A 17,732-nucleotide genomic window follows, 5' to 3' on the forward strand; every position below is an offset into this window, starting at 1 on the left:
TTAACGAGAAGAGCCTGAAATGCCAAAGTGTAGAGAGGTAAAGCCTTTCTTATTCTAACAAGAGATAGCTGGGGGCTGGGTATTTCCCTTCCGAGGTTACGGTTTAAGTCTGTAAAGCAGATGCTGCAGTCAAAATAACTTAGGTTTACAAGACTCAGTCCGTGCTCACGCTTAGCTAAACCCACCTACAGAACAGGTCTCAAATAGCTCTCAGGCGCTGCAACGAACATATTAACAGAAAACAACAACAACAAAAAAAATCATTTAAACCCTAAATAACATTTGAGAGGTCAAATATTTCAGATGTGAAGCAAGGAGAGCTGAAGGTCTCCTCCAAAGAGCAGAGCTTACCCGCACGTGGCTTTCCACAAGGCAGCAGGAATTCCAGAGCCTCTCTGCAATATCAGATGTCCATCTCATCCGCTTGATTTCCCTACACCTATCTCTGCTTCAGAGAAGCTTTTCTTCAGGCTTAGAAGACGCAGTGCACATAATCACTTTCATACCAAAGTATATTTCCTAACACTCACTAGGAAGTGAAGTTTCGGGAACTGAAAGCCGCACGCTCAAGGCTGGAATTTTACCGAGCTGTTTCTGCTCAGGACTTCAACACCGACGTGGAAATTTCCCCTAGGTGGAGTTCTTTGTTCAATGCAGCAGGCAATTAGAAGTCCCTAAGGTCTGCAGAAATGGCACAAGGCTGATATTTTTGTCGGTGAGAAGCTAAGCGTACAATACAAAAATAACAGCGCAAAACGCACGATTCTGCTGTAAAACCCTTGGTTTTTCTCGCCCTGAGTCCCGGTGATTTGAAACAGACAGGTAACAGGCGTAAGCGTAAGATAGAAGTGGGAAAAACCCACTAAAACCAAATGTGATTAAAAAAAAAAAAAGCAATATCGAGCCTGCATTGCCTCAGATTTGATTATACAAAAAGGTCAAGTGATAAAAAAGGAACTCTGCATCTTTAAAGGTCTGGAGGGCCCAGCAGAAGTAGTTTATCCTCAGAATACAGATCGAATTAGAATAGATTTATTTTCTTTTTCTAGTTGCCATCTAGTTTTCTTTTTCCTATCGGAAGTTCTCAGGGACTTTACAGGCAAAACTCAGTAGTCACTGAATCCAGACATCGCCCTAGGACAGGCAGGGAAAGAAAAACATTAATTGCTGGGTATCAATGATTTCTCTAAGCTCTTCTGTTCAAATTCGCTGGGAAGACTGTCAGAGGTTATCTGCCATCGGTCTGAAAGGGAGACTGACTGTCACCCAGGACAAGCCCTGGGGAACGCCCTATTCAAACCTTCACATACCAATACTTAAAAAAAAAAAAAAAAAAAATCTGCCACTCCCCTTCCTCTGTGCAGGAGAGAAAGAAAAAAAACAAATTGCAGTCGATGATAAGAAGATTACCGGGTGTTCTAGGGACAGGGACTGGTAGGGAAGATAATCAAGAGAAAGAAAATCCACCTAATGGGACCGTGCCAGTCCAGCTAAACTAATAATTGCAGACATTGCTACACATTTTCCTTAAACCCAGCAGACTTTTAAACGTTATCTTTATTCTTTAATAATCAATCACCTGCAATTTTTTCATCACATTACCTGATGGCATCCAGTACTGATCACAGTATAAAAATCAAGAACAGTAACCATTTCGCTTCCTAAACTCTAGGAGAGATGCTATTCTTGAAAAAAAAAAATCTGGCAGAAATAAAAGAGACAAGAGCCGCAGTCCCCCAGGGACAAGGCAACGGGAGAGGAGGCAGGAAAAATAAGCATTAAAATGTGACAGTTGACATTTTGTGTCGGCAGATGAAGGCGGCTGTCGCAAATTCTGCTGCAGGAAGGGCTGAAGGGATGGAGGAGGCAGCGAGGACAGCCTGGTGCGCCGACGTAACCCCACGCTAGCACCCATCCCCGTTGGCGAAGGCCAGTTAGGAGCGAACCCTCAGCCTCTGAATCCAACCCCCTCGCGATCCGCTGAAAAAAGAACGAGGCAGAAACGGTTTCATTTTAATCCTTCTCAAAGAGGTCAACACCTCCGTTCTCCGGAGTCGCCAGCTCCTCCCGGGGTGCCGAGGCGTGACCCCCGCTGCGCTCCTCCCTGGGCCAAACCCTTCGCAAATCCTGGGATCTGCCTCTTCAGACGGACACAAGGCTTGGGGATAAAAATTCACAGCTAGGTTTGATTTCCAAGCTGGCATTTTGCAGCACAGAGCTACAGCAGCAGCAGCTTCCAGGAGAGATGTGCACAGAGGCCAAAATTGTCTCCGATATGACAGAGGAAGTGACCTAGAGCCGGAGGAGTTTCCAAAGGGGATCAGATTTAACACGGCCACAGCGGAGCAGCCAGGACAGCCCCCTACCACCAAAGCAACGCCAACTAACCTGCTCTTGACCCGAGCCGGACTCTCTCAGAGTAGTCCTACCAAGTCATACCTTATCTTTCCTGCAACATAGTTTTTCCCAAAGAAAATTATCGCCACTTCCATTGATTTATAGAAATTTAACAGAAAGACCGGTACAAAGGAGGTGAAATACTGTTCCTCAATAGCAGCTGAATAAGCAAAAGTCATCGACTAGACTAATTTCGCACAAGACAGATTAAAAATATGAAAGAATCGTGCTTACTGCTGGTTAGTAATACCCGCCAGCTGACAGCTTCGGCTTTTTGCCTCGCACTGAGGGAGATGGTTAAATGGTTAAATGGTTAAATTCCACTGCAAACCCTCAAATCGAGCAGCCGCAAGCCCGCTCTTCAGCCATCCCTACCCAACCCACAGCCCACACCGGGCCGCCCTGCATTTCCAAACAACGTCCAGGCGCAGATTATTAAAACTCTTACTCACGGGTCGCGTTGGAAGCTCAGCACGCACTCTGCCCTTTGTTTTGCTGTTTCACCCTGATTGATAGGTTCAAGTTGTTAAATCGCCGAGATTTTTTTTTTTTTTTTTTTTTTGCTATCCATCTTGTCGCTTAGATAGGTAGATCACACGAAGTTTTTATTTTTTAGGGATAAAGTTTGAATTTTCCCCTCCGATTACTTCCATATATAAAGACAGGAATGTAATACGTGTTCTTGTGCATACACGTGGATGTATATGTTTATATACGTAGATGTGAATGACGCATTTAAGCCATTTCCACATTAATCGCACACCTTTACGCTTGGCTGAAGCATCCCTCCGAAATACAAGGTTAAGAGCTCAAACCCGAAGGTTTATTTGGCATCTCCCGAGGGGACGGCGAGCAAACGGATCCGTTTAACCCCGGCTTTTCTCGACGGAATTGCCCTCTAATACTCTCCTAAGCTTCTAGAGCAATCTGAGGCTCACAGCTCTTGCCACCGCGCCAAGAATGCGGAGGTCACTTCTCAGCGAGAAGGGGAGGAAAAAAAAAAAGAAAAAAAAAAAAAAAAAAAAAACAAAAAACCCCGAGCATGCCGGTGAAACGAAGCTGAGCCATGCGATCTTTGGCCGCATAAAAAAAAAAAACAAACTGCGGTTTCTGGCCGCTTTCCTGAAAACACGGAGGGGGAAGACACGAACCCCCAACTCGCCGCCCGCTGGGGGGTAAAACACCCCGCTAAAACGGCGAGAAAAGCCCCCCGCCCCCGCGGCCTCCCCTCCACCTCCAGCCGCCGCCGGCCAACGCCCGGCTCCCTCCGTCCCCCGGGGGGAGCCCGCTCGGAGCGGGGCCGGAGAGGGAAAGGCGGCGGCGCGGAGCCGCCCGCCGGGCCGAAACGCGGCCCTTACCCACCTCGATGTAGCCGGCGAGCGCGGCCGCGGGGCCGGCGAGCCCCAGGAGGAGCAGGAGGGGGAAGCGCAGCGCCGAACCCATCGCCGCCACCCGTCCTCGTCCGCCGCCCAAGCGCTACTGCGGCCCCGGCGCCGCGACGGGAACCGCCTCGCGAAGCCCCGCCCCGCCCCGCCGCACCGCCAATGGCGGGGAGGCGGGGGAGTGACGTCGCGCGGGCCCCGGCTGGCGGCCAATGGCCGCGCGGTTCAGGAAGCCCGCCCCCACGTCGGGGTGAGTAAGGACGACTGGGTGAGCCAGCCACGCCTCCTTTCCCCGCTGACAGCCAATAGGAGGCGGCACGGGGTGAGCTGCCCCGCCCACGGGGAGCTAGCGCCTCCTTTCTCGCCCCGCCGGGAAATGGCGGCCGAAGCCGAAGGCAGGCGCTGAGGGGAGGCGGCGGCCTGGGGGGATTTTTCACCCCTTGTTCATTTTTAGGCTGCTATAAAAATTATGCCCGCGTGAAATGCCTTACATCGAGGAGCTTAAGGGCCATGGAGGGGTTTTGAGAATAAGAGTCCTGCAGCCTCACTGCTTCTCCCCAGCACTGGGATGAGGAGGGGGTTTCCTGAGGTCAAAAATTAAAAAAAAAAAAGAGACCATTTCCTCCCATAATAATAAAACAATTAGGATTCCCAGTCTAAAAATAAAAGTCTTTACATTTATCCCTAATTTCTCAAAACCCTTGACCCCTGGTGCTACCAGCAAGCTCCGAGCCCTTCTTGTTTTGCAATTAAAAACACTGCAGTTGTCCTTTTTCTTATTTTTTCCTCTTAAAATACAGCTATTAAATAATAATCACTGGTTGCTCCATCCTGCCACCGACACTGAGGGTAGGTACGTGCCAAGCAATACCTGGAAGAGATGATGGCACGTGTGCTGCCAACTTCTGTAAACATGGCAAAGCTCTCTGTAAACTTTAATTAAACTTTAATTAAACAGGCACAAATGATCATCATCATCACCTTCTCCAGTCTGCCCATCACTCGGTGTGAAACAGCCACGCCACCAGTTTCTCTCTGTTCTGCCACAGCCAGTGCCTTTACTTAAGGACACATTTCTGGCTTTAAAACCAATTTCACCACATTGCTTATAAAAATAAATTTAAAAAAAAATAATTGAGCCCTTCAGGAACAAGCAGAGCTACCAAGCACATCTTCTGATATGGTAGCCTTTCCATACTAGTGCAAAACATTTAATTTTAATATTTTTTAGTATTTTATTTTGTTATGCAATAAGAAAGTACTTCAATTCCAGGCTGAGAAATGCCCACCTTGAAGATGCAACCACTGAAGCTCCCATGGCTTTCAGTGGCAAAAACATTTTTAAACATGACATTTTAAAAAAATCTGATATAAATGGATATATTTTAGACTTCTCTTGTTTTTTTTTTAAAGCAATAACAATCAGCAAACTCATTTGAATTATGTCAGAAAATTAATATCCTATAGATTCGATATATTTACTTTAATTTTTGTAAGAAAATCCATAAGGTGCTTAACGTGGGGTAGAAACAAAATCTTTGTACAAAATGTCGCATCGTTATAAAGCATTTCCATTCTCAACTTCTGTGTTCTTTAGCGTCTCTTACGAGCGCTATTTTCTGAAAACGGTTGAAGGGAATATTGCTGCAATGTTGCAGCTGGGGATAAATCTGTACAATAGATCAATAAGCAGCCCGGTTTTAATTAAAACAGCTGACTGGTCCACTAGTCACTTATCATAGTCTCTTTTTTATAATATTTGAAAACCCTTAAATCTCTTTTACTGCAGTCCTCTGGCATATAATTTTCTTTTCAGCCTGGCTAAATTCCATTGGAAAATGGAGTTAAGTTCATCTTGAAAACAGATAACATTATAATCTAAATATTTTATTGTGCAATATGAATAAATGAGTAAATAACAGGAAATTGACTTAAGCTTTTCCCTTTTCTTAAAAAAAAAAAAAGAAAAAAGGTGGTATTTTTTTCTCCCCAGGCCAAAAAGTACAAGCTCTTTATAAATCTTTGGATGGGGGCTTTCATTCGAGGCTGAATTTATACAGCATTTTGAGCGCCATAGAAATTAATATACTTTTAATATTTACATAGTGCTTGGTGAGCGCTAATTAATGTCACAACCCCTCTGTATGCTAATGCATTTAGAGAATGGTGAAAAAACTGGAAAAAGGAAAAAAAAAAGGGGCTTGTTGATTTAGGGTATGTGAAGACTTGATTTTGGGGGAAAATATAGACATCAGTCCTCCCCAGGAAAAAAACAGTGCCTAGGGAAAAAAAAAATAAATGTAAGCCACCAGATCTTGTTCTTTCCTTGGTGCTCATCAAGAGCTCTGAATGCAACGGAATTCATGCGGCTGGTGGGTGGCAGAAGAAGGGAGATTTGAGAAAAAACTCCAACAAAACGCAAATACAGTTCTAGCAGCTGGAAAAAAAAAAGCAAATTAAAGCATGGAATTGATCTAGCCTGGGAATGGTAATGTTATGCGGCTCTTTTTAATTAAAAACTTGATTGAAATGGGGGATCATATCATTCATACTAGCTCTCCATGACAGATATGGGCACGTTAGGGGTTGCAGAGGTAGAGTTCAGTCAGTCTTGGTTTTGGGAGGCAGAACGCAACATGAATTTAGAAAATGACTATGGCACGTGGTGGGCTTGAGTAAAGAGAGCTCCTTACTCCAGCACAATTCTGCAATCTAAGAAATATCAAACAGTGCTTCTAGAAAAAAATATAGCACCCACCTTGCGCGAACGATACACAGTTAACTGTCGCAACTCATCACAAGCGTTAGGACAAGACCTCTGTCTGTTAACAGGGCTGTAGGAGGGGCACACAGCCATGAAAAACTTATTAGTCAACTAAAATTTGATCCAACATCCAGCTATGTAAGTGCCTTTGGGAAATAATACTTCTCCGAAACCCATAAATAACATCAGAAAGTTGCCAAGCTGCTGTGGAATTGGACATCTGTATTTGGCTGCAAGATTTCTTCGTAGAAGTCTAGGGTTGCTGCAGTTTTGCACCTCAGTCTTCCATCTGTAACTCAAAGGACAACAGGCAGCAGAGAAGGTGTAGAAAGTCCAGCAGCAGTGAGATGAATGAAGGAAACCACTGAAGAAACTGGTTTCAGCAGAGGACAAAGATGTTCCACAGAAAGAGGGCAACAGAAAAGAAGCAGAGACCTTCTAGGCCTTGAAAGGCAGGAATCTGAAAAGGAAGCGACAAAGAGTTAGGACAAGACGCCTTTCTGTTTCTACTCAAGGACATCTTTAAAAGGGTTCGGCAGGGAAGGGAGGAAAAAAAATCTACTGAAATGAATCCTTAACTCTTGGTGACACATCAGCACTGCATGGGGAAAGGAAAAACGCATCCATCAAGAATGCTTAAGGCTAGCACAACAAGAACGTGGCTCCTTCAGTAGCCCACATGTGAATCTTAGCATCCAGAAAATACGCTAAGTCCATGATCTCCTGTCATTTTCTAGGGTAAAGGGATTTGCTTAGCCAAAGATGACTACCCAAGACAAATGCAGTGTCTGAAAGACACAAGCAATCCTTTTTGGGATAGATTTGCACATCTGTAGGATTCAAGGCCTAGGAAAGCGGTAGGGAAACCAAATAAGAGGAAAAAACCCCACAATTAAAAAGTCTCACCCACAGCTGAGCATATTTTCCACAGACATTGGCTCATGAAGATGCTGAGATTTCTCCTCTTGTCCTTGGACAGTGTTTCTTTCCGCTCCCCTCACCTGCTTGCCAGTCTCATTTCAGCAGCGTGAAAGGTTCTTCATTTTACAGAGATCTTTCACGAAAGATGAAAATTCAAATACATTACAATTAGCTGCTGTTCCACGTGAGTCAGTATTATTGCAGCTTTCATTAGATCTGAATTTGTCCCACGAATGTCTGTGTCAAATATTACAGCGGAATGATTAATGATATCACACCTAATAGAAGGATTAAGCATTGATGCAGGAGAGTTGCTTGAGAGGAACAATTTTAGCTTCTTTCCACTCATTTATTTTTGCCCTGTACTGTAAAAGAAACTTGAAATTGAAAATAAAAATGGCTTGTACTACTGGCAAGCAAAAAAAAAGATCTAATTCATGATTGAATTCTTTATTCAGTATTCACTGGTGGATTAAAAGCCAAATCATCTTAACAAATGGCACAGCAACCAACCACATCGCATATAAAAACCTCAGGACTTGTCCTGCTGAATAAACGTCGAATCATTTCCAACAGCTTTGAAGATAAGTGCAATTCAACAACAACAGGACAAAAAAATCCCTGCCCCTCCCTCTGCAATCAGGTCTGATTCAGTGCCGGTTACATCAGGCATCACAGAATAACCTGTGCTAACAAGCTCTTTTATTCCCCCCCCCACCCCGCCCCAGCACTTGTTGGCACAGTTACTCAGTTTGCCAGCAGCAAGGTGTGTTAGGAAGGAGCATATGACACAGGAACAGACCAGAAGGAATTTTAAAACGTCTAGGAGACATCTCATGTCTGATACAGCAGAGCTTTATTACTGGGAACTGCTCTTTTCCGTCAGCTCCCTGATACTTTTAAGTGCTTATTTTTCTGGGGCATTTCTTATTCGCTTGAATTTCATATCAGCGTAGCCTGCTGCAGTTTGCATCATTCTATTTACACAAATACTAAGGTACATTTCCTGTTACAATCATCGTTAGAAGCCTCATTGCTCCCAACCACCCAGTCATTCTTCTTGTGTCAACACAGGAATATTTATTTTTGGTTTCTTGAAATGCACACCCTGGAGACAAAGGAGTTGTGCACCAGGTTGTTGCACACCACAGGGATCTGCGGCTTCACTCTCCGGTGCCTATCACCGGACCGCGCTTTGGGAAGGAGCTGAGGGGTCTCATGCTGATTAACCCTCTTTAGAGGGCCACAAAAAAAAAAAGTAGCAGTACTTCCACAGCTTTCAGGGTCCTAACACAGGTATTTGAAGTTGTGTTTCCATTGAATAAAGGCAAACAGCAGGACACAGCTGAAAAGGAACTGGGACACCTGAGTAGAAGATGAATCCCAGTGTCTCCAAGGGAAGGAGTGGACCGCCTACAGCTTCCACCTGCAAACCCATGGCCTGAGGGGCTGAACAGCCCCCTCAATTCCTCTCCTGAATCACATTTTCTCAGAAGATGAGTCAGCCCCTGAGCGCGCTTTGTTTTAACAGGACCCACGTCGCTTCTCCTGTAACTTTCCAATGGTCCTTTCCCATGTCTTGCAAAGGGCCAAATTAAAAGCTGCTCCTTTTATTTTACAACTTCTTTTTTCCTCTATTTTTCCCTACCGGGGGAAGAGACAGTAGCTTGTGCTCTAGCCATCCCAGTTGGCCAAAGGTTGAAGGTCCTTTTTTCCCGTCCAACAATAAAGCCATTTTGCCTCACAGTAATGAAAACCCCAGTTCGCAGAACAGCATCACACCCATACCAGCATAATCTGCATTTTATGAAGCAAATTCCAAGGCTTCTTGGTTTTCCTGCCTTGTCTCAGTCCTTTGGTGGACTCCCTAAAGGTCTCTACCAAGATGTAGCTCACTGGCCAAGTTATATAAAAGGAGTCTTAAGTAGAGCACTCTATTGAGGTTTGAGTTTTCCCTTTAAAATGCAAATGGCTGGCAGTTAATTCCCTTTTGGGATTTAAGAGCCAAATTTAAAATGGGAAACGATGATACAAAAATATACTTTGGAAAGCATTGCAGGATGAGTAACGAAACATTTGCCAGAGGAATACAGATTCTTCTGGTCAGCCAGACATCTTCATTTATCTGCATTTTAAGAGTTTCCCTAAAAACTGCTCTCGGCTAAATTTTTCCTCAACACATTACCTGGTGCAGTCTCAGAGGGCAAAATTTGACTACGTTTTCTTTTTTTTTAAATCTCATATATCAGCACATTTAAATACATCAATATCCTATCGGGTATTACAAACATCACCCCCCCTTTCTGTTAAAGGGTCTAAGGAGACCTTTTCCATACTTCCTGAAAAGCTGTTTGCCAGCTCCTTTGTTGACTGGAAAAGCTCAAAAGCTCCCCAAAAAAAAGTGTCTACTTAGAGATTTTAAACCAATATTTACTAACCAATTTCAACAGGAATGTCTTCCATCTTACTTTTCTTTTTCAGAGCTACCAGTTTATTTTTAAGGGGGGAAAATAAGCTTATATCGTTATGTCCTTAGATCGATTCATGCTTAAACACAAGTGCACACACAGGCACGCTCCTACAACCTTACACAGACTTGGGGGATCAGGCCTTAAGTCACTCACCATGTATTTGTTCTGTCTTCTGGAAAATATTCCTTGATGTAACCCTTTGAAAAAAATCCATTTCTATGCACACAGACTCTGGCACACCAGTTTTAATAAACCTTGTACCTGCAAAGGACAGAACTGTGTCATTGATATTAAACTCCCGGATCACATCTCTACAAGTTAACAGCAAAGTTTCCAGCCTACATTTAGAAGCGCCTAACCCTGTGATCCAGTTGAAGAACTAGAAATTATTTGTATTTGGATACACTTTAGTGCATGGACATGGAGTCTGAGCACATGCAGTGGTGTGAAAGTGGAGCAGATCCCAAATCCAGTTGCCCCTGGCCAACGCTACCTGCTGATCCGGCATCGACTGCAGCAGCCCAGCGCCGGCACACGGGTAGATCCCTTGGCAAGGTCGGCAATTAAATACCCACAGCACCTCAAAACCTGAAAAAACAACAAGTTACACAAGTCTTATTTCAAGTTTTTTCCTCTGTCTATACAAGAAGAGACAGAATACATCAAATATTCAAACTTCTTTTTTGCCCTTCTTTTGTTCCCATGTTTTTCTGCAAATTGCATACTGTCCAAGTTCTCCAGGCTCTGTCCTCTCTTTTCTTGTTACAGAGCGACTTCCATCAAACCCTAGATCTCAAAGTCCTCAAACAACCAACAAAGAATGTATTTCAGTACGTTAAATTTGAGAAGTCACAAGAAAGGCTGTGGTATAACACTGTGATATCACTCACAAAGGACTATTACTTCATTGTGAATGAAAGCAGCATCTGGCACAGGGCAGGAAATAATTGACCAAAAAAGCACCCAAGAAGTACAGCAATGAAAAAATCAGAATCGAGTGAGTTTATGGCTATGCAAGTTGTTTGCTTCATTAAAGACTTTTGCATTGTGAAAACGTTTCTTTAAATTAAGGGAAGGAAAAATACCACGCTCGTCAAGTCTTTTTTTTTCCGCCTTTGACTCAAACGCTTGCCAATAGCTTTCCAACAATTGTGTGATTCATTATTGAGTATTTCATCGTGAAAAAAGCCTGCATTCTGCATGGTAGAGAGCTCTTTCATTTTTATTTTGTATTTATGTTATCAACCTACATGGCAGCTGTTAAAGAAAACCAGGAGATAAACCCCCAGCAGGTGTTACAGAAACACTGAGTTGGCTTTTAGTCTTAGTTTCACCTTTAATGTGGTTTTTGCTGTGTGGTAATTGCTCTATATGAAAAAAAAAAAAAAGGAGTATTTTGTAAATTATTTTTCTACACTTCCTGCAGCCTTTATAAGGGAAAGGGAATGTGTCAAAATAAAACTAGGTAACGGCCAGATTGGGGAAGGAAAAACATGAAAACAGGCATCACCAGCAGGTTTCCTGGAAGCTCCGCAGCAAATTAGTGAGGAGAAGGCAGAGAAGGGGAGCCAGGCTCTGGAATTCATTACTAAGACTAACACAGGAGACATTTCATGACAGCTTTTTGCATTTGAGGACCACCACGAGCATGTAAAGTGGCTCATTCAACTTCTTTGGGCATTCCTGGATGAAAGAACTCACCAGGGAGATGAATTCACCTGTATCAGACTGATATGAGAAGTATAAAATGACCTAGCGATCTCAGGTGTATTCCTGGCTTTCACCTTCCCAAATACCTCAGCAAATAATAACTTGCAAGACAGTCTTACCACAGCAGCAAAAAAAGATATTTCAGTGTAAAAACTGAAAGTGTCTGCAGCTGGCAAGTGGCTTGATCTAAATAACTCCAGTTTGCTTTAGGAAATGCCCTTGCTACGACTACGGTCCTCCAGTGTTCAAGCAAACTCACTAAGCAGCAAGTTTCAGAGCATTTTGAAGATCTGGGGTGAAGTGCTGGGATACTTTGATAAAACCTACAGCCCAGATCCTACCTGAGCTCCCGCTCCAGTGTATCAGCTTTAAAGACAAGTTTTCTTGAACAAGAAGCACTGGAAAATATCAATTCTGCTCTGACAGCAAAGCTCTTGTAGCAAATCCACAGGAAAAGTCCCCGTAAAATCAAGGCAGAGCAAACCTAACATGACACAGGACACAGAAATATTTTCTCGTGAACTGTAGCCTCACGCTCAGGCGAGCAAATCCTGAATTTTTCCACTGTATGCAGGCTGAGGTTACAAGAGTTCAAAGCAACAGTTGAACAATTCCGTAACAACAGAGAAATGCTAAGTGCTTTCATAATCGCGTTTGAAAGAATGCTCTCACCTTACTGTGTCAATCCACTGCTTTGAAGAACACACCTCTGTTTCAGGTCAGGCTGGCCAGGTGCCTGCTGCACCTGGAATACAGAACATTTGGGTGCACCTGAACAACATCACATGAGCTTTGGCAAGGGGGATTTATTTCCTGCAAGGAGAGAAAAAAAAAGAAAAAACCCACAGAGTTAAAAACAAGACTGGCTGAAAATAAAAATGAGTGTATTATGTTCTGCTCACTGAAAGATTTTGGGGAAGCAGACTGACACATTTTTTCATAGTCTACAGTATCTGCATCCCTCCTCCGGTGTCATTTGTCTGAAGCACAGGGGAGGATTTGCCAGAACTCCCTGCTCTGGGCAGCTCTGCGCAGCAAATTTTGATGATTTTCCTGTCCGGCAGCAGGAGTTTTTCATTTGGAGCCACCTGCAGCAGGGCAGAGGCTGCAGCTTCACTCTTAGTGGCTGTCTCAGATGATAGCATTTGCTTTTTGTCAGCTTTAAAGATAAAGCAGCACTGAACTCACTGACAAATCTTGGCACTTCTTAGACATTTTCTCCATTTGATACCCACTGTTTTCTTAAGACGCTTGTTTTCAAAGGCATTCAGATACCTGTCTATAGCATAAGTAGAACATACTTACCTTCCAAACTCAGTTTACCTTCAAGACATCCCTTCCTTGAAATAATCAGTTACTGAAACAAACATTTCTCTCCCACTGAGACAGCTATCCTCTTGAAGAACACGTCCAACTGCAAAGAACTGTTCTGCAAAAGATATTTTTGAAAGCAATCCAAGATGATATTTAAATCAATACAGCCCTACACCGCTGCAGGTGCCTGCTCTTGCTGCAGGGTCAGGTACTTAAACAGGACACTGCAGTTTCCTGTGCCAAAGACATGGAGAAGTGTTTTGGTTTTTTTTTCTCCTTTTACTTCACCACAAAAGCACAGAACCCCCCAGGAAAGTTCTAGCAATATTTTTATTTTCAAAGATATAACATTTCAATTATCATAATAAAAGATTACAGAAGAAAACTTGAAAACAGGGTAAGTAAAGACTCAAATCTCAGGAAAAAAAATAAGTAACACATACAACATCCTTCAAAACTGTAACATATGTTGGGCTTTTTTTGATGCAGACAAGGAAAAGTTTAAAAAATAAAATAAAAACAGCACATTAAAAACAGTCCCTTAAACAAAAGTTATGAAAAAAACCCAAACCACTGTAACTAAAATCAGAGTTATTAGAAGAACAAAGCTTTACCTGCAGCACCCAGGCTGGAACATAGCACCCTGCTAGCGCCCTGGGGCCACTAATAAATGTTACGGACCCTGAGCAGCTTCACCTGCGGCCTCCGCCCACTGGTCCTGAGCTCTATTTAAACCCAGCCCTGGCCCTCATCCCTCATGGGGCTGGTTCCAGAGGAGCTGGGCTTCTGCCTAGGAGCAGTTGTACCTGGCTATGTGTTTCTAATCTGATTTCTCATAGTGAGTCTGCCTCACGGCTTTGGATTTGGTAAGCGATTACTGGGTTTTTGTCTAATCCTGATTGTCCTCACCATCTTGTATCCTGACCTGCAGGTTTAACTTCTGTCTGGATCTCAGAGCTGCTTTGTCCTCTTGAACTTGCCTGCTGACCTGGATTCTTAAATGACCCTGACTATGGTTTCTAGATAAACCTTGTTGATTTTTCAGGTGCTAAAGGGTGGGAATGTAGCTGGTGAGTACTTTTACAAGCTTGCAGATGCAGACTTCTAGAAAAAAACTAGGGACTCCCCAAGGTCATGTACCATGGTGTCTATGACGGAGAAGACTTTATGGCATGGAAACACCCCTGCCAATTCCTGCATCCATGAGAAAATCAAACTTATAAATCCCAGGGAAGGAGAAAGACTGAGCACCTAGATATTTATATTTACACTTAAAAATAATACTGAGGTTTTCTAGGTAGGGTTTTTACTTCTTGCTGCTCTATAGAAGGCCTAGATAAACAGAGTGTATGGTTAGCACATATATTAAATTAGATTATTAAATATTTCTTTCAAGGTGGTTGCTGTCTAAGCATCTACCATAAGTTATTGTACTTTATTCCATCTTGCTTCTCTTTCTTATCTACTAAATGTATCCAGAAGCAGGAAGAATATCTCTGAAGGTCCCTTCTCCCCCAACAGAAGTCGGGTAAGACTGACTCTATCATTATTTTTTTGAAAACAGCTATCAAAGGGATGTTGTATTACCAAGCTCTTTTCCAGGGCTGGAGATGGGGAAGCTTTCTAGAAAACTTAAAAATCCTTTAAATCTTGTAAATATTGATGATGATTTTCTAACAAGTTCATTATAATGCCTAAATACAGGACTGGTTTTAATAGAGAACTCTATTTCTGTTCAACTTTCTAGCAAACTGAGCTTTAATAGTTTCCTGAGTCATTCCAGCTTGCTTAATGGAGAGGAAACCTAAACAGCCTCTGCAGTTGACAGACAAATTATTTCCCACTAATGACAATGGTGTTCCGTAACCAGAACTAGCTAATGGTGCCACCTGAGCTGGAGTGAAAAATCAGCCAACAAAACTGGGTAATTTCAGTACTGTAAGGCTAACGGTGGTTGAACTTCTTTCCCAGAGAAGAAATGCACGTGCTAAATCAATGGTAATCCCAGATGAAGGAACAGCTGACCTGGATTTGAAGCTGAGCTGCATCTGTCCGGGGCAGGTTTCTGGGAAGTGCTCCAATAACTAAGAAGCCTTGCAACGCGAAGAACAACTCTGCTGCATGGGTGCTCCTGAGCTTGCCATCGCTTGGTGAGCCAGGGCATCTGCTGGTGCCGCGGCCAGCCGGCTGCCTTGCTTACGGGCCGGGGCTCCACAGCAGCAGCTGCGCACAAGAATGAAAAAATATTTTTCTTACCCTGGAAGAGCTTGCAAGCAGGCAGTTTACATCAAAACTTGTGAAGCGCTGAACTCTTGGTCGACTTCTGTCTTCCCCTAAACCCAAAGATCTCAAGGCACCATCAGAAGGATGGTGCTTGATGCCTGTATTCCTTATAAAATACAAGGCATATAATAAAATATTTATATTCCCTATCAATGCCATTTGGGTGGGTACAGATGAGGCCAAAGGGTGGCCAAGAGTGAATATTTGTGATTAAATGTTTTCTCTAGTGGTACGTCTTTCATTTGAAGTAAAAATCACTTAAAACCTGAAGATTATTAGGTAGCTGCTATCAAATCACACTAACCCCCAAACTTTTTAGTCAAAAATTTCCTTTGCAGTATTTTGGCTTGCTCTAAAGCAGTAAACTTACATCACTACCTTCATGTTTTATATTCTCTGTGTAGGATGTGAAGTAATGACACTGCAGTCGTGTTGTAATTTAGCAGGTTCTCACAGAAACGTGGAGAGCGCTCTAGTTTTTTCCGTATTCTAGATTGTTTTAAATCACAGCAGGCTGCCGAGCTGCACGAGGGAAGGCAGATGAGCACCGCAACGCACAGCCCAATTCTGTGCTGAGTTGAATTTGGAAATCTAGGCGCAGGTACCTACTTAGCGTGCACAGATGTAGTCCAGGAGGTCAACAGGGCCAGCGAGGCATCGTCTGCTTCTATATCTGAAATGAGTTTATGGCACTGGAGCATTTTTCTTGGTCATGTTTTAATCTACATGCTTCTCAAAATGGGATAATGTCATGAAGAAAAATCAAATAACCCCAACAAAATCAGAAACAAAGAGATGTAGGCAGAAGAAAGCTCTTTAGGAGGTGGGAAAGGAGATGAAGGGCTGGTGAGGAACTTGAGGGACAAGTGGTCCAGGTGTGGGAGGGTTGTTTTTAAGGCAAAGATTTGGGACAGTGAAGGGAATGGATGGAGAAGTTGAGTCCAAAAGATAGTGGCAAGGAAATGAAATGAAGTGGGGTTGTAGTGTGCTTTTCCAGGTGGAACCTGAAATGAAGGGGAAGATGGCCCTCACCAGCAGGACGTGAGTACACGTGCTTGGATGTGGGAGATGGTGCTGCGGCCCGGAAAAACGAGACAGAACAGGCAAGACAGGACCTGTGCAGGGGAGGCAGTGCTGAAACTGCCGTTCGCAAATGAGGTGATGCAGGGATGGCGATACAGATCTGGTCCCCCCAGGAGATGACGGGGGAAAGGAGGATTCAAAGGGTTACAGCACTGTTTTCCAGACAACTATTTTACGTAGCTTATTTGAAGGATGAAGATTAGAAACAAATAAACAATGTTGAAGGCTTCTCTCTCTCTCTCTGACAGCACGAGGCTATTGGAAAAACAAAGCCTGTGCTGGAGCATCAGAAACAACCCATGAAATGTGAGAAATACAATAGGCGTTACATCACGTTCCAGATACTGCAGATGATGGATCAGACCAGCAGCCTTTTTCTGCATCTGGCAGCTTGTTGCATCCACTGTAGGCTTGCACTGACTTGGTTTTTCCAAGCTAAGGGGGGCGGGCGGGGGGGGGGGAACCTGTGGAATAACTTCCAGAACATGACCCATGTACCAGAGCAGGACAGCCCTGAGGTCCTGCGCTGTTTTGTTGGAGTGAGTAAATCTTCAAAATGTTCAGGAGACTCTCAGAAATCCCAAATAAAAACACAACACTGAAACTACTTTGGTTTGTGTGTGTGGTTTTGTTTTTTTTTTTATAATACATATAGCTGTTAAGACTTATGGGAAATAAAGCACTTTTGGTCTTCTGCATTTTGCTGTGCTATGTGTTAATCACCATGTTTCAGCATGGTATAATGAAATTGAAACTCTCTGTATAGGCTAGAGGAATAAATTGACTTTCACCTTCATAATCCAAATTTAAAACACTGCCCAGAGGAGTCGCACAGTATTGCGGAGGGGGGGAAAAAAACCCAAACCCGGAGCTTCTCCAAACTGGGTAACTAATTCTGCTCACTCCAGTTTAAAAATTCTTTCTTGTCTAATGATTTAAGGTTAAGTTACTAAGTGCAAGTTAGAAAATTTGTATCTATATTTCTCTTTTTTTCTTGATTTCTCATGGAAGGGATGGGTCAGTACCATAGGTGATGATTTAATATACACCTGTGCCTCTTAATTTAAAAGGCTTTAAAAAGCCAGACCTTGTGGAGGCGCAGTTCATGAAGCCATTGGGAATAAACTTAAAAGGTACTGAATGCAGAGATTGTCTTATTTAAGAAATATTTACTGAACTACTGGATCAAACAGCTTTCTGAGCGTAATTGCAAAAAAAAAAAAAAATAAGAAAAGAAGTATTTTTCCATGCCACCGTAATACAAACACCTCTTTAAGAAGAACAACAACAACACGGCGATAACCCCACTGGAATGACCAATTAGTTAAATTTCCAAACAATAGTAATTATTATCCTTCTCTGAGCTGACATTTAGGCCTTGGACATGTATAGCATGAAAAAAAATTT

General features: G+C 43.2%; 1 protein-coding gene and 2 long non-coding RNA genes across 8 annotated transcripts in view; 1 reads left to right on the forward strand and 2 right to left on the reverse strand.

The window, feature by feature from the left end:
- APLP2 (amyloid beta precursor like protein 2) overlaps positions 1-3,887 on the reverse strand; it is a 37,402-nt gene extending 33,515 nt beyond the window's left edge. For all 5 annotated transcript variants that reach the window (XM_086766390.1, XM_086766389.1, XM_086766388.1 and 2 more), the window contains exon 1: positions 3,760-3,887. In XM_086766390.1, the coding sequence (XP_086622516.1) occupies positions 3,760-3,840 (81 nt within the window). In that variant the 5' untranslated portion in view covers positions 3,841-3,887. The remainder of the gene's footprint in view (positions 1-3,759) is intronic.
- A 2,254-nt stretch (positions 3,888-6,141) lies between these two features.
- Positions 6,142-13,099, reverse strand: LOC147597866 (uncharacterized). 2 transcript variants are annotated; one of them, XR_015261044.1, is made up of 4 exons: positions 12,951-13,099; positions 12,318-12,458; positions 10,429-10,523; positions 6,142-7,003 (listed from the first exon to the last, which is right to left on the reverse strand). It is a non-coding gene; the product is annotated as an uncharacterized LOC147597866 (long non-coding RNA). The 2 variants fall into 2 exon arrangements; XR_015261043.1 differs by lacking the exon at positions 6,142-7,003 and having other exon boundaries at positions 10,303-10,523.
- A 1,353-nt stretch (positions 13,100-14,452) lies between these two features.
- Positions 14,453-16,781, forward strand: LOC147597867 (uncharacterized). The gene is made up of 2 exons (XR_015261041.1): positions 14,453-14,487; positions 16,227-16,781. It is a non-coding gene; the product is annotated as an uncharacterized LOC147597867 (long non-coding RNA).
- Positions 16,782-17,732: the final 951 nt, after the last annotated feature.

This window comes from Chlamydotis macqueenii, chromosome 24 (assembly GCF_036417535.1).
Source record: "Chlamydotis macqueenii isolate bChlMac1 chromosome 24, bChlMac1.mat, whole genome shotgun sequence".
In the NCBI taxonomy this organism is placed as follows: domain Eukaryota; kingdom Metazoa; phylum Chordata; class Aves; order Otidiformes; family Otididae; genus Chlamydotis; species Chlamydotis macqueenii.